The sequence below is a fragment of the Artemia franciscana genome, chromosome 19 (assembly GCF_032884065.1).
Source record: "Artemia franciscana chromosome 19, ASM3288406v1, whole genome shotgun sequence".
In the NCBI taxonomy this organism is placed as follows: Eukaryota; Metazoa; Arthropoda; class Branchiopoda; order Anostraca; family Artemiidae; genus Artemia; species Artemia franciscana.
This window is the reverse complement of record NC_088881.1, coordinates 25731718-25749001: the sequence shown is the minus strand read 5'-3', so window position 1 is coordinate 25749001 and position 17284 is coordinate 25731718. Positions and strand designations below refer to the sequence as shown.

At 33.8% G+C, this 17284-nt stretch overlaps 1 protein-coding gene across 3 annotated transcripts in view; it reads right to left on the bottom strand.

Moving 5' to 3' along the window:
- Positions 1–17284, bottom strand: part of LOC136039477 (serine/threonine-protein kinase greatwall-like) — a 128482-nt gene that overhangs the window by 75006 nt on the left and 36192 nt on the right. For all 3 annotated transcript variants that reach the window (XM_065723254.1, XM_065723257.1, XM_065723256.1), the window contains exons 5-8: positions 12063–12184; positions 10162–10268; positions 6547–6653; positions 2542–2718 (exon numbers count right to left, since the gene is read on the bottom strand). In XM_065723254.1, coding sequence (XP_065579326.1) covers positions 2542–2718; positions 6547–6653; positions 10162–10268; positions 12063–12184 — 513 coding nt within the window. The remainder of the gene's footprint in view (positions 1–2541; positions 2719–6546; positions 6654–10161; positions 10269–12062; positions 12185–17284) is intronic.

The following is a 17284-nucleotide window of genomic DNA, read 5'->3' as shown; positions in this document are numbered from 1 at the left end:
AAGCCTATCTGCCTAGCCTAGGCAAAATATATCTATAAAATTTGCTTGACAAACATCAAAAATAAAACTGTCTTCGTAATTTGAATAAATATAAAATCTAATATGAATAGGTCCTGGCTGAACTTCGCTGAAGTAAGGATGCTGGGACTGTTTTAAAAGTTTTCATTTTAGTGTTATTGGTCGTATGTTGTTGTAAGTTTTTCTTCTTTTATATATTTATGTTTTGCTGAGGACGGCCCTTGGACATAGGGCCGAAATATTCATTCAAATTAGATTTCCACTGTCTTACGAAAAGAATTCCTAATTGTTCTTCTTATTTTTGATGTTAGTGTTGGAAAGGCAGTGTTGTCTTCGTCGCTATTTAAATTTGGTTGAATTTACTCGATTTTAAATGGTTGAATTTACTCGATTTCGATTTTTAAATTTTAACTCCAGCAGAATGAGTAAAATTTGTGGAATGTCTCTCATTTCGGTCTTAAAATGTCTATTTCATTATTATTTTGTAGACTAATCCGAAGTAAATATATATTGGTAGCGTTACGATAATAAATTAGCTTAGAAATTTACATTATAACTTGAACTTTTTCTGTACTGACTAAAAAAGCTGGATATTTTAAATTTATATTACGGTTATTATAGCTTATGTATATTCCAAAGTCAACATGGTTCGGGGTTCAAGCTTTATTTGTTAATTTGGACTAATACAAAAGTCTGAGATTGATCCTACTTGAAATTCCAAGATCCTTTAAATTTTTTCAAAAATTTTCAATATTTCCGTTTAATTTTTCAAACAGTTCGTGGTAACGAACTGTAGTAATGAGCGACCCGGCTCAATAGTAAACGAAAATCTAAAAACGGAATTTTGATGCTAAAAGACACATCAAAAGAATCGAATTTTCATGCTGATTTTAACTATATAAGTTTCATCAAATTTAGTCTTTGTCATCAAAAGTTACGAGCCTGAGAAAATTTGCCTTATTTTGGAAAATACGGGGAAACACCCCCTAAAAGTCATAGACTCTTAACGAAAATCACACCATCGCATTCAGCGTATCAGAGAACCCTATAGCAAAAATTTCAAGCTCCTATCTACAAAAATGTGGAATTTCGTATTTTTTGCCAGAAGACAGATCACGGGTACGTGTTTATTTGTTTTTTTCCCCAGGGGTCATCGTATCGATCCAGTGGTCATAGAATGTGGTCCTAGCAATCCCTCGCTCTTTACACTAAAGTTTTTAATTGTTTTAAAAAGTAGAATTGTGACAAAGAGTCAAACTTTAGCGTAAAGAGCGAGGGATTGTGGAGGGGACAACCAATTTCATATACGGAGTAATTTCTGTTCGTTTTAAGTTTTAATGTCGCTCCTTACTTTCAGTTAAAAAGCTAGTTTTTTTTTAATTAGTATCAAGTTTCGGTCTGCTATTTTTCCACTTTCTTATAGTTTTAACATATCCATAAAACACGAAAATATGGTTTCATTCCATTACTGAGATTCAGTTCTATCCATTCACCAAACTAAATTTTTGGAATTTGGTGTAAAGTTTTTTTTTAGATTAAAAATACCATGCAAATTGGCTAGAAATCGTTGAAAAAAAGAAAAAAAATCGTTAAAAACTCAACGAATTGGGTTTTTTTCTAGCCATGAACCAAAAGAGATCTTTGGCCAGAATTTGGTTTAACATTTTTTTTTTTATACCAAAAATGCCATACAAATTGGATAAAAATCATTGAAAAAAAGAAGATAAAAATCGTTAAAAATGAAATAAACTGGGCACTTTTCTAGCCACGAACCAAAAGAGCTGTTTGGAAAGAATTTGGTGTATTTTTTTTTTTTTTTTTTACTAAAAATGCTATACAAATTGGATCAAAATCGTTGAAAAAAAGAAAAAAAAAATATTAAAAATTAAATGAATTGGGAATTTTTCTAGCCACCAACACCAACTAAAAGAGCTGTTTAACAAGAAGTTAGTGTAATTTTTTTTTGTCTAAAAATGATATAAAAATTGATAAAAGACCGTTGAAAAAAAGAAAAAAATCGTTAAAAATTCATTGAATTGGGTATTTTTCTAACCATGATCCAATAGAGCTGTTTGACAAAAAATATTATATTACAAATGAGTATGGAGCTATCCCTTGTCGAATAAATAGCACAATGGACTTACAATCCTATGTCCTTTGGATGCAGATTCAAGGCCAAGACCCCAGTCCTGGCTTGGAGTGGAGGTCAGTGATGTGACGATATTTACGCCTTGTCTATAAGCCACAAGCGGTTTAACAAGCTTTCAGCTCGTTGTAAGATTATGTTCCTTTATAATTATTAGGTATTTTGTTGGGTTTCAAGACTTGGGTTTCTGTATAGTTGCCAAACACAAAGAACACACGACAACACCCACAAAGAAAAAGGCTTAGTGCGTTGTAGCAATATCATTTTATACTGAAGAAAAACTTCTGTTATTACACAGTAATTGAGTTTAAAAGAAAATCCTGTAAAAACAGCCATATTGTAGTTAAAAAAAAAACAAGAAGCGATTCGTTCCATACCTTTAAATCTGTAAAGGAATTCGAGGAGACATCAGACAACTGCGAATATTGTGAGTTTGGACTATGGTTTAACGGTTGTAACCCAGTCATAGAACAATCAGTGGATTGGCTAGTTGTATTTTGACGGTCTGAAGGCAAAGAGACATCGTATCTTGCTGATTGTGGTTTGTGAGCAGTCTGGAAAAATGACACTTAATAGAAATCTATCTTGTATACGTATAATCTGTAAATCTATATCTTGTATACTGTAAAGCGTGATGTCTTTCTGTGCGCGTTCCTTGGCCCAGAATCAAAAACCAAAACTATTCAATCTGGAAACATTTCTTTTTTTAATCGAACAAACTATGAGCCTTGGATTTTATTGTTTACTGTAAAAATGGAGAAACCTTCCACTGGAAAAGAAAATTTTAGATAATTCCATTAATATAATATGAATGCCAAAGGCCGAGTTCAGCCCTTGTAAAGTGATGGCCATTATTTTTTATTCAATCACTCCAAGAGACGAAAACTGACTCATCAGTTATTTTTTAGAATAACGAGACGTACATCTTCAACTTAACTCTAAAAAAACCTTGAAGAAGATCAGAAAAAGCTCCTTATTGACACACAATCTGAAATGAGTCAAAATGAAAGAAAACTGAAACAAAATAATTAATTTGCTGAACAATTGGATTTGGCTGAAATCTGGACCAAAACATAAAGAACTCTTTACGTTACTGTAACTCATTTACATTCATTCATACCTTTTTATCTCATTGCTTTTTTTTGTTAGTTTTTTTCCATTCTCGGCAATACAATTTGCTTTTGCTATTGCCAGGACCGACAACTGTCAAATTGGCACATGTCTAGAGTAGTGTAGTCTTTAGAAGAATACGTATGATTTGGTATTTCAAAAATCCGATATAACAACCCTACCCATATTTTCAAATCATCATGGTAACATGGTTAGGTTATGCGCTTGTTTCAAATAAGATTAGAACTAATGCCAGAATTCACACTGGTTTTTCGTCCCATTCACATCGACTGGAAGCACTAAAAATTTACCCCGTCTTTTGCCAGAGAAGCGTTACAATTTTTTGAAATAAAGCAAATTTTGAGCTTTTGGCATACTTCTGGCTTTCACTGGAGAAAGGGGGGGACTGCCACATTTTTTATCTATTAAATGACAATGTGAATTTTCCATACCTTCCCAGATTTCGGGACGAAGGAAACGGGGCTTAAACCTGGTTAGCGTCTCTGATAAGTACGAAAAGCCTTTGGAAAAGCCTTTGTTATCTTTGAAATCATACAGTTTTCAAAATTGTTCATATTCCATATATATTCTCCAACTTGAAAGAAACGTACTGCGTAGCATGACGATCCAATCATGTTTTAAGCAGCTAAAAGTCATGGGTATAACGTGCCTTTGTCATAATTAAATAAAAAACAAACTTGTTTTTTTAACTGAAAGTAAGGAGCGACATTAAAACTTACAACGAACAGAAATTACTCCGTATATGAAATGGGTTGTCCCCTCCGCAATCCCTCGCTCTTTACGCTAAAGCTTTTAATTGTTTTAAAAAGTAGAATTGTGGCAAAGAGTCAAACTTTAGCGTAAATAGCGAGGGATTGCGGAGGGGACAACCCATTTCATATACGGAGTAATTTCTGTTCGTTTTAACCTTTAATGTCGCTCCTTAGTTTCAGTTAAAAAACAAGTTTTTTTTTATTTAATTTCTGAACGTTTTTGAATTAATGCATGTTTGATTTTGGCTCTCCGCACATAAATTATTCAAATGAAATTTGTATATTAATTCTTTTTTTTGGCTAAGTGGCTTTCACTTAGTTTTAATCAGACGATTTTGAGTTATAAGGGGTGGGGAAGGAGGCCTAGTTGCCGTCCAATTTATTCGGTTACTTAAAAAGGCAACTAGAACTTTTAATTTTTAACGAACGTTTTTATTAGTAAAAAATATAAGTAGCTTAAGAATTAACTTACGTAACAAACTTTTATATTCTTAAATTTTTATTATGTATACGAGGGGGTTTGTACCCTCGTTAATACCTCGCTCTTTACACTAAATCGTAAGTTTTGTCCCAATTCTTTAAGAATGACCCCTGAATAAGAAAGGCCGTAGAATAAATAGTTGAAATTACTAAAAATACTTTAGCATAAAGAACAAGGTATTTATCTCCTCCTAAATACCTCGCTCTTTATGCTTAAGTATTTTTAGAACCCCTCATATGCGTAATAATCTCTGTTCGTTTTAAGTTTCAATGCTACTCCTTATTTTCAATTGAAAAAACTTTTCATGTTTATTTTTTCATTGTTTTTTTTATAGTAATGCTAGAAAATCCTGCGCCCTTTTCATTGAATTTTTCTTCCCCCATGACATATTCCTCCAATGAAAGATCCTCCCACATAGCCCCCTCTCCTCAACCCCACCCCAAACCAAAAAATCCCCCTGAAGACGTCTGCACACTTCCCAATAACCATTACTATATGTAAACACTGGTCAAAGTTTGTAACTTGCAGCCCCTCCCCCAGGGATTGTGGGGGAGTAAGGCTTTCTCAAGAACATAGTTAATATGATTTTCGACTACGCGGAACAAAATGGCTATCTCAAAATTTTGATCCGTTGTCTTTGGGAAAAAAGGAGCGTGGGAGGGGGCCTAGGTGCCCTCCAATTTTTTTGGTCACTTAAAAAGGGCACTAGAACTCTTCATTTCCGTTAGAATGAGCCCTCTTGCGACATTCTAGGACCATTTGGTCGATACGATGACCCCTGCGAAAAAACAAAAAACAAAAAAAAACAAACAAATAAACACGCACCCGTGATTTGTCTTCTGGCAAAAAATACGAAATTCCACTATTTTGTAGATAGGAGCTTGAAATTTTTGATATAGGGTTCTCTGATACGCCAAATGCGATGGTGTGATTTTTGTTAAGATTCTATGACTTTTAGGGGGTGTTTCCCCCTATTTTCCGAAATAAGGCAAATTTTCTCAGGCTCGTAACTTTTGATGACAAAGACTAAATTTGATGAAACGTACATATTTAGAATCAACATGAAAATTCGATTTTTTTTATGTATCTTTTAGCATTAAAATTCCGTTTTTTTAGAGTTTTGTTTACTATTGAGCCGGGTCGCTCCTTACTACAGTTCGTTACCACGAACTGTTTGATTTCAGTTTACATGAAACAAACATTGCAACAAGTTTGCATAGAATCCGTATTTCTTGATACCTTCATGGAAGTTTGCAAAGTTATTCAGAAGTTACTCCAAACTAAATAGGAATACAAAATAGGGTTTTTGACCTCGCAATCTGATGGTGTTTTCAGGATTTTCTAGCGTCTGATCTTCTACAGTCAAATTATCCACCATTCCATAGAAAAATCAACGTAACGTGTTAAGATTTTGCAGTATCAGACCATTATAGACCTATTTATTCATCCCCAAAAGGTCGATATAACTGATCAACAAAAATAAATCAGCATCAATAAAAAAAAATCTTCAGCTCCACAAAATACAAAACCGATTCCCGTCAGTAGCCAACTGCATATTTACATGTAATATTCTATCTACTGGTGTTAAACTCAAACATTACACAAAAATTTTAACATAATTCGAAGTAAAACATTTTTGAAGGATCTTACACTTCTATTGCAGTAAGGTATCACTTTCTGGACAGATAAAAAATGGATCCTTAAATTCATAGTCTCCCAATTCAGAGAGCTCAGAAATAGTAGAAATAGTAGAGAGATGTGCAGAAAAAGCAGATATGCAAAAAAGTAGAGAGGTGTCCTTCAATTATCGAGTGAAACAATCAAAATCTCCTTCAGTTACACCCCCCCCCCCGAACAAAAATAAATAAAACTCAGTCAATAATAGAGACACCTTTATCTGGGAATGAAGGCTGAAAAATAGAATACTTAAAGGTTACGACAAAAAGACTATACAATGCTTTGTGCAATTAAATAGAACTTATTTTTTTATTATAAATTAAAAAACGTTGTATACTTACAAATGATATTTTTGAAGTAAGAGAAATAATTTGTCCAGGTGTTCGAATTTGTGCTTGCGTACGTTGAACGAAAGGCGTTGTTCCAATCAAATCAGCCACTTGAAGTTCTAAAACACATAGCTTATAATTGATGAAAGTGAATAATCAATGCAATAAAAAAAATAGTAATAAAAAAAAAATGTCCGTACTCAAATATCTTCGTTAGCGAATGAATTTAAACTAAGTTCAAGAATGCATTGGATAGTCGATCATCTGTGATTCACCACTTCTGTTTCTATTTTTGGGCATTGTACGGATTACTACTACTACCACTATTAACAACTCACTACTACTAGCAGCACAGCTCACTACTACTAGCAGCACCAAGGCGTCAGAGGCTAGCACAGCTACACACATTCCTTCTCCGGTAGCCAAAAAGCTGCTGCTTTGTCAAAACGTAAAACATAGCCAGATCGAGCAAAAACTAATTAATGGTTACACAAAAAAAATAATAGAAGAAATAAAAATAAATAAACAGAAACAGCAAATAGACAAATAAACAATAAATAGAAAGATTGCTCGAGGATCCGTCGCTCACTTGCTTGACTAAGGTCACACACAGAAATATTTTAATCTCATAACCTATAGTAAACTTAGTTATATATTTTTTAATTTTTGTATTCATTGCAAAAGTCATATACAGCAGGGGGGGGGGGGTAATTATGGTTTAATTTTATTAGGTCCATTCTTATAATAAAATAACCAAAAAGTGGGTATTCAGTTGAGTAAGTGAAAAAATGAAGGAAAAAGAAATAACAATAGTAAAAGCGTAACATTATCCATCAATAACCAATACGGTATTTGGTCACAAAGTGTCCCATAAGTTAAAATGCTACTTAAATGGCGGTAAGACAGTAAAACTAATAGATTATACTAATATAAATTGAAGACTGACATGATCGAGGCAAGATGCAATGGTAAATAGGAACGCTATTATTGATGCTTAAAGTAAAAACTACCACACAACAATCTCTAGAGTTGATTTAAAGCTTAAATTTACACAGGGTAACTAATCCCCCCTCCAGTTCTTCAAGCGTTGATACATTCCTGGAGGGGAATTTGAGAGAACACCTTCGTACTTTTACTCCAGGGTTTCAAGGCTGCAACGGTAGCTAGCAACCTATAAGTGACGATCAGTTCCAGTACTAAAAAGTGTAATAGCCAATAACTCCTGAAAATGGCGTCAGATCAAAACAAGAAGTACACTATTAGATAAGTCTTGTCCAAAACCCCTTTATGGGAAACTTACCATCCATTAGCTTGAATAACGAGGAAAATCTATTGGCTTGAAAAACAAGATAAGTTGCTTGAACTACGATATTCTGCATTTACGGCATCTTTTTTTTTCTTTCTCTCTTTCTCCTCAGATAGCTTAGCACTAGAACATCGTAGAGAGCTGTTTAATAGCTCATTTTAAAGAAAATTGATGCGGTTAAAAACAATTTGTAATATTTTTTTAAAGCATAATCAATTTTTTACAAAAAGGACTTTGTCCTAAGGAACACGACAAAGACAACGGATAAAAATGGTATAAACTGGAATTAGGGTGGGGGAAAAGGAAGTGCAATAGCCCTCTAAATTTTGAAACATGCATTTTGATTGTTTATTTTTGAAAAAAAAAATTCTTGACCCTCTATACATTTTCGTTATTACACAAGAAACATTACAAACGTGATTACACAAAAACATATTTTGTTAGTTTTGTACTCAAGTGTGTCGTCTTCGTCATTGGTCTCCATACAAAAAACATCTTTATAGTCATGATCCATATCTATTGAAAGAGTTCCTCGCCGGTTTTGGATTGACGCAAACATGTGGTCATTTCGTTAGAAACTAGAATAATGACCCTAAATTGTTCTATTGAAGCTAAGCTAGTTCTTTACAGATCTATCAAGAGTTAATTTTTTATGACACCAATCTTAGCAATTTGACCTGCTCCCTATCCTAGTTTGTTCGCCTGAATAAATAAAAAAATATTTTTAAAATTACAACATTTTACTTCAAAAATAACGTTTGCTCTTCAGAGTTCAAAACTTAAAAATATTTTACGTTTCCGTTGTTGTCCATTACATAAACTTTAGGCAATCCTAAAGTCAAAATATGCAGATTTAACTGTGTCGATAAAAATGTTAGAGAAATAAGCGAATTTTCGGAAGTTTAGAGAATTAGAGTTTCAAAATTGGTTTGAAAACAAATGTTAAGAAGACTAAGTCGTTTATATAGGAATTGGGGTGAAAAGGCGATTTTATAAAAAAAAGTGGCAAAATTAAAAGGGGAAAATACCAATCAAGAGGATAACTTTTCTTATCCGGTTCAGGTTCAGGACGCAGCAAAGATATAGAAAAATACAATAGTCAAGATACAGGGTGTTGTTTCTTTTTTGCAATGGAAAATTGTTTTAAAAAGGAAAATAGATCTGCGACCCAAGATTAGAATATTGAAAGTCCAACTAATGAAAGCGTCCAAGTATGGCTTTGAAACGTGGGCGGCTTTTTGACGGCTGGGAAAGACTTATTAAATATTTTTGACTAAGTAAGAATCCCTAACACTATACTCTATCTAAAACTATAAAAATAACTAAGAATACATCCACTGACTATCTAAGAATACTTTTAGATTCTTGTTTGATCTACCATATGTAAGACAATAAGCTGTGCTAAAAATAAGGTTTAATCCCACTTTCTTGGTAAGGTAAACAGGTAAAGAATACGGTATCAGACTTTACAGTCCCTACCGGCGGTACTAATCTCCGTTTCATGGCCAAGAAGTGCAATGGGGTGGAAGGCCAGGAATCCTGTGCTATCACACACCCTTCCTGTTTACCATCCCCAGATTTCTCCAGGTACCCACTTAGAGCTGGGTCGCTATGGTTATTTAGTGTCATTTGAGGAGTTCTGAATCGTAAAATCATTTAAGTAATGCCGTAATATTTAAGACATGGAAGACAATTTTTGAAAAGGAAGTCCTGTTGTTTTTCATGTGATTTCCCTCTATTTTTGTTTACCTTTACTAGTATTTGGCTACTTTCTAGGGATCAATTTATAATTTATCTATCACTATAATTTTATTTTTAATGTTTTAGGGGTACATTCGGCTGACTCAATAAGTGAATTTATTAACCGGACCGGATTCGGATACACAATTTTTACCCCAGAAAGGCAACTTTTTTGGCCAAATCTGAAAATTGATACATAATTTTTCACTATCTGCACTTGTTCAAGAATCTGTATTTGTGTTGGGTTTTTCGCCAAAAATTGGATGTTTTAGCTCTTTAAGATGTTTTGTATATTTTGGGAAAGTTTTATGATTTATATTTGAGTACTAAATCACCGAACCTGATTTACCGGTGTTAAAGCAATAATTTGAAAATATAGGTAGGAAAGCCTTTTTTTATATGTTTCCTTTCAATTATACTGATTATATTAATTTAATGAATTATAGTAATTTAATCAGAGTATTCACCTCTGGTAATATTTACCTCTGGTAATATTCACCTCTGGTAAAAGTATTTCTGGTAAAAGTATTTGGTAAAAGTATCTGGTAAAAGTATTTCTGGTAAAAGTATCTGGTATTTACCTCTGGTAATATTCACTCTGCTGAGTCCAAAGTCAGTTAATTTTAAATGACCATTTTTAGCCAGTAGGATGTTGTCAGGTTTCAGATCTCGATGAACTATTCCATGCCTAAAAAAAGAAGAAAAAAACACAAAAAAGCAACAAAAATGATCATGGTTCAACTTTAGACACAGAGTAAGGACCTTATGTTCCAAGCCTCCAAACTGACATAAAATAGCACCGATGACCCCATAATGATTTAATTTTCCACCAGTAGAAGTTACCTGAATGACTCCATGGCTCCGTGGACAATGGGGACAATGGTCATAGATATTGGTTATAAACTATATAAATATAAAGGTTTTATTAGCTATTTTACCTTCTATAATAAAAATCTTGCTGTATTTTCATCTATTATAAACACTTATACCCTAACATAGCTAAAATCGTTAACTTAGGTATTCATAAATGAGTTTAAGCCAAAGCAGAATTAATAAAAACCACAAACAGTTTAAAAAAATGTTTTAAAAAGATCTGTCTAGTCAAAAAAATTGCCATTTGAAGCTAATTCAGGAATGGTATCTATGAGCTCGATTTTAATTATCAGTAAAAGTTTTGTTGTGAAAACTAATTTATTAGAACTTGGAAAAAGAGTCAGAAATTTACCAAAAATGACACGGGGTCAGAAGTTCAGGGTGTACCATTGGAACCGCCAGAACCACAATTTTCTATTTTTTGTAAAGTTGATATTACCAAACTTACTGGCCAATCAACCGATTTAAAGCTAAAACCTTGAGAAATTTAAAGTGCATTGGGTAAGGTTGCATTCTAAAAAGCTCAAATAAAGGAACATTGGAAAATTGTGAGAGTCCTGACCTGGTCTAAAAACGCAATAATTAAAAAACACAAGCAAAACCTTCATTTAACCTATTTCACAATGCAGCCAAACCAAAAATAAAACGCATTTTTGAATTTTAGCAGTGCAAAGTGCTGAAATTGTAAAAGTGTAAGGGTGCTAAAAATGGAGAGTCAAAGCTTTGGCTTGTAGATACCACCAGCTTGAAAATAATATGAATAAATAAAAAGAGCTAGTAGAGAACACCATATAGAGATTTTTAATTTGCTCTAAATCTACGTCGTTGTATAGTGTAAGGACAGACCCTGGCAAGGTTTTTGAAATAGGATTGACTGAATAAGGTGATCTTTATATATATATATATATATATATATATATATATATATATATATATATATATATATATATATATATATATATATATATATATATATATATATATATATATATATATATATATATATATATATATATATATATATATATAAGCCGTAATAAGAACTGATTATACAAATAGTTCCGAAGGACCCAACCCCCCTGACGAAGGACAAGTATGGAGTCACTGAACGTACCTTATCTTAGGAAGTAATTAAGAGTATCTAACAATCGGAGCTTGTATTATGAAGTAACATAAACTTAGCATAATTATCCATGCAGTTTTCTATTTGCCAAAAGTAGCAGTACTCAAGTAAAATTTTATAGTAGCAACGAATCTACGGGTGGTGGTTGGGGGGGGGTCTTGGTGATTTTCCACCATACATGTATTTTGATTACTTTCTCTAGATTAAAGTAAAACAGTTCAAAATAGGGATGATACCTTTTTATTGACAGTGAAATATAAAATTATTTAACTGGATATTTCGAACACATGTCCCTATTTTGAACTGTTTTACTTTCGTCATGGAAAGGCAGTGTGGTCTTCGAAGTTATCTATTTCTCTAGATTGTTGAAGGGGTTTCATTGGAAATACCTTGAAGATATCGAACACTATTTTTCGTAGTCACAAAGGCTTACGATCCTTAAAAAAAAAAAAAAATGAAAAAGAAGAAGAAAAAAAACTGACTTACTTGTGCAAATATTCCAAAGCTAAAATAATCTCAGAAGCATAAAAAGTCGTCATTCCTTGGTCAAATATTTGATATTCAGAAAGCAAAGATTTCAAATCTCCTCCAACTAGATATTCCATTACCTAAAAAAGAAATCGGAATGAGAAACAACTCAGACCAAAACTCCTATTCAAAACCTTTTAATTTACCTTGGGAAGGATTTTTCATCATTCAAAGTTGTTATATTGTCGTCGTACCAATGTTAGAAAAGGTCACGAAAATCGTGTACCCCTCTTGGTTGTTGCACAACTAATTGAAGGGTCTGAAGCTTGAGGTCTTTGTTGTATATGATAGGGAAGTCCTGTTGAAAATTTATTTAGCAGCGGGAATTGCGATAGATGGGCTGGTTTGTTCAGATGATCGTTAAATTTAGAGAAAGATTTTCATAGAATGTGCAAGTTTGTGAAGGGTTATTTCTCTTTTGATAGTTGGCATAATGTGAAAATTATTTTTCAACAATTTGGCAGGTTTTCAAAAAATGGGGGAAACACCCTCAAAGAGTTAAGGGATCTAAACGAAAATCACATCATCAGGTTCGGCATATCAGACAACCCTACTGTAGAGGTTTCAACATCCTCTCTACCATTTTTTTTTCTTTTTTTTTGTAAGAAAAAAGAACACGGATGCGTACTTTTTTTTATTATTTTCCCCGGAGGTGATCGTATCGAACCCATGATCCTGGAAGAACGATAGAGAGCTCATTCTAATGGATATCAAAAGTTCTAGTGCCTTTATAACTGACCAAACAGATTGGAAGGCACTTAATCCCTTTCTCATACCCATTTCCCCCAAAGATATCCAATCCAAATTTTAGGATAGCCATATAATTCAGCATAGTTGAAAGGTTCAATAGCTATGCTTATGGTGAAGGAGGCAAGTTATGCAATTTGTCCATATTGTTGACATATAATATTTGTTACTGGGAAATATGCGGACTTTTTGGGGGTAATTTTCTGCGTGGAAGGAGGAGACGATTTTCTACGCGGAGGGAAGTTGCTGGGAAAATTTTCCACAATAAATGTTATACAGGGGGAAGGAAGGCGATTTCCTGGCATGATTTGAGAAAATCAGAAATTAAATTAAAAAAACAAGTTTTTCAACTGAAAGTAAGGACCACCATTAAAACTGAAAATGAACATAAATTATTCAGTATATGAGGAAAGATGCTCCTCCCTCAATCCTTGCTCTTTACACTAAAGTTTGAATTTCTGTCCTGGTTCTTTAGGAAAGAATACTCAAACATAGAACCAGTGATTTCACATAAGAAGTATTTTTTAAAGAGCTTTAAGACTTTAGCATAAAGAACGTGGGTTGAGGAAGAGACAGTCCACCCCAATATACACAATAATTTCTAACCATTTTAATTTTCAATGTTGCTCCTTACTTTCAGTCGAAAAAAACATGTTTTTTATTTAAAAAAAATTATTCAAACAGTTCGTGGTAACGAACTGTAGTAAGGAGTGACCCGGCTCAATAGTAAACGAAACTCTAAAAACAGAATTTTGATGCTAAAAGATACATCAAAAGAATCGGATTTTTATGCTGATTTTAAATATATAAGTTTCATAAAATTTAGTCTTACTTATCAGAAGTCACGAGCCTGAGAAAATTTGCCTTATTTCGGAAAATAGGGGGAAACACACCCTAAAAGTCATAGAATAGGCCATAGACCGATCACGGGTGCGTGTTTATTTGTTGTTTTTTCCAGGGGTCATCGTATCGACCAATTGGTCCTAGAATGCCGCAAGAGGGCTCTTTCTAACGGAAATGAAAAGTTATAGTGCCCTTTTTAGGTAACCAAAAAATTGGAGGGCACTTAGGCCCCCTCCCACGCTCATTTTTGCCAAAGTCAACGGATCAAAATTTTGAGATAGCCATTTTGTTCAGCATAATCGAAAACCATAATAGTTGTGTCTTTGGGGATGACATACTCCCTCAAAGTCCTCGGGGGAGGGGCTGCAAGTTACAAACTTTGACCAGTGTTTACACACAGTAATGATTGTTGGGAAGTGTACAGACGTTTTAAGGGGGATTTTTTGGCTTGGGGGGGGGGGTTGAGGGGAGGGGGCTAAGTGGGAGCATCTTTCCTTGGAGGAATATGTCATGGGGGAAGAGAAATTCAACGAAGGGGGCGCAGGATTTTCTAGCATTATTAAAAAAAACAATGAAAAAATAAATACGAAAAAGTTTTTTCAACCGAAAGTAAGGAGTAGCATTAAAACTTAAAAGGAACAGAGATTATTACGCATATGAGGGGTTCTTCTCCTGCTAAATACCTCACTCTTTATGCTAAAGTATTTTTAGTAACTTCAACTATTTATTCTACGGCCTTTCTGATTCAGGGGTCATTCTTAAAGAATTGGGACAAATTTCAGCTTTAATGTAAAGAGCGAGGTATTAACGAGACGACAAACCCCCTCATATACATAAAAATTAAATAAAATAAACAAGTTTTTTTAACTGAAAGTAAGGAGCGACATTAACACTTAAAATGAACAGAAATTACTTCGTATATGAAAGAGGCTGCTTCCTCATCAACGCCCCGCTCTTTACGCTAAAGTTTGACTCTGTCTCTCAATTCTTCTTTTTAAAACAGTAAAAAACTTTAGCGTAAAGAGCGGGGCGTTGATGAGGAAGCAGCCTCTTTCATATACGAAGTAATTTCTGTTCGTTTTAAGTTTTAATGTCGCTCCTTACTTTCAGTTAAAAAAACTTGTTTTTTTTATTTAATTTCTGAACGTTTTTGAATCAATGCATGTTTTGATTTTGGCTCTCCGCAGAGGAATAATTAAAACGAAATTTGCATTTTTTTTTTGGCTAAATGGCTTTCTCATAATTTTGATCGAATGATTTTGAGAAAAAAAGAGCGGGGGAGGAAGCCTAGTTGCCCTCCGATTTTTTGGTCAATTAAAAAGGCAACTAGAACTTTTAATTTTTTACGAATATTTTTATTAGTAAAAGATTTACGTAACTTATAAATTAGCTTACATAAAGAACTTTTGTATTCTCATATTTTTATTACATATATGAGGGGGTTCGCCCCCTTGTCAGATCCTCGCTCTTTACACTAAAGCTTAAATTTTGTCCCAATTCATTAAGAATGACCCCAGAATCACAAAAGCCGTAGAATAAATAGTTGAAATTGCTAAAAATACTTTAACGTAAAGAGCGAGGTATTAGGAGGAGGTGAGCCCCTCAAATGGGTAATAATTTCTATTTGTTTTAAGTTTTAATGCTGTTCCTTACTTCCAGCTGAAAGAACTTTTTCATATTTATTTTTTCATTGTGTTTTTAAATAATGCTAGTAAATCCTGCGCTCCCTTCATGGAGATTTTCTTCCCCCATGACAAATTATCGATGGAAAGTTCCCCCAGTATATCCTCCTCTTCTCAACCCCTCCCCCAACCAAAAAAATCATCCTGAAAACGCCTGTACACTTCCCAATAACCATTACTATATGTAAGCATTGGTCAAAGTTTGTAACTTGTTGCCCCTCCCATGGGGACTGTGGGGGAGTAAATCGTCCCCAAAGATATAGTCATAAGGTTTTTCGACTACGCTGAATAAAATGGCTATCTCAGAATTTCGATCCGTTGACTTTGGTAAAATAATTAGCGTGGGAGGGGGCCTAGGTGCCCTCCAATTTTTTTGGTCACTTAAAAAGGGCACTAGAACTTTTCATTTCCGTTAGAATGAGCCCTCTTGCAACATTCTAGGACAACTGGGTCGATACGATCACCCCTGGGAAAAAAACAACAATAAAAAACAAAAAAACAAAAAAACAAATAAACACGCATCCGCCTTCTGGCAAAAAATACAAAATTCCACATTTTTGTAGGTAGGAGCTTGAAACTTCTACAGTAGGGTTCTCTGATACGCTGAATCTGATGGTGTGATTTTCGTTAAGATTCTATGACTTCTAGGGGGCGTTTCCCCCTATTTTCTAAAATAACGCAAATTTTCTCAGGCTCGTAACTTTTGATGGATAAGACTAAACTTGATGAAACTTATATATTTAAAATCAGCATTAAAATGCGATTCTTTTGATGTAGGTATTGGTATCAAAATTCCATTTTTTAGAGTTTTGATTACTATTGAGCCGGGTCGCTCCTTACTACAGTTCGTTACCACGAACTGTTTGATAAAAATATACGACGTAGATAACTTCGAAGACCACACTGCCTTTCCATGACGAAAGTAAAACAGTTCAAAATAGGGATGAAACCTTTTTATTGACAGTGAATAGATATAAAATTATTTAACTGAATATTTCGAACACATATACAGTGTTCATCATCAGCAGTAAAACTAAAAGACATGAATAAAAATAAACAAAATTTATACCTAATAAACTAATTACATATAGTTTACATTGATGAAGAAAATCTTGTTGATCTCTAACATTTGCGTGTCTCTTATGGGTGTTAATATATTTAGACACCTCCTTGGTCACATTATCCCCATATACTCGACGTAGATAACTTCGAAGACCACACTGCCTTTCCATGACGAAAGTAAAAAAGTTCAAAATAGTTAAATAATTTTATATCTATTCACTGTCAATAAAAAGGTTTCATCCCTATTTTGAACTGTTTTACTTTCGTCGAGTATATGGGGATAATGTGACCAAGGAGGTGTCTAAATATATTAACACCCATAAGTTTTATTTTTAATGATACACGACCTTTTGGCAATTTAGACACACTTAGTATATTTTTAGTCTTACACCTCCCCAACTTTCCTTGAAAAATAAAACTTAATACCCTATTCTGTTCCTAAGACATTGTGTTTTTCTTATTTTGACAACCTGGATCCACTTATATCCTTTTGATTTAGTTCAATAGTAAGAGCAGAAATAGTAATAGAAGTAGACCTGTAAGTCTCAACTTAATACCCCCAGTCATTCTTGAGATATTGCTCAGATGTCTTATTGACAACCAGCATGCACAGAATAGAGCCTAACCCATATTATCAGGCCAATATGGGGGTCAGTGTCATTATCAGATATCGGAAAAATATCGGACATCGCCTTTTTTTCTTTTTTTTAATGCGCAAATTATCAAGAAGATGGCGCCATATTTGCTCAGGTAATCTTCGCTTGTCCAGTCCTTGGGGGCGGAGCCACCTGCTAAGTCTGACCATGGTGGAGAGAGCAACGGACGTGAGTCAAATGAAGTCAAAGT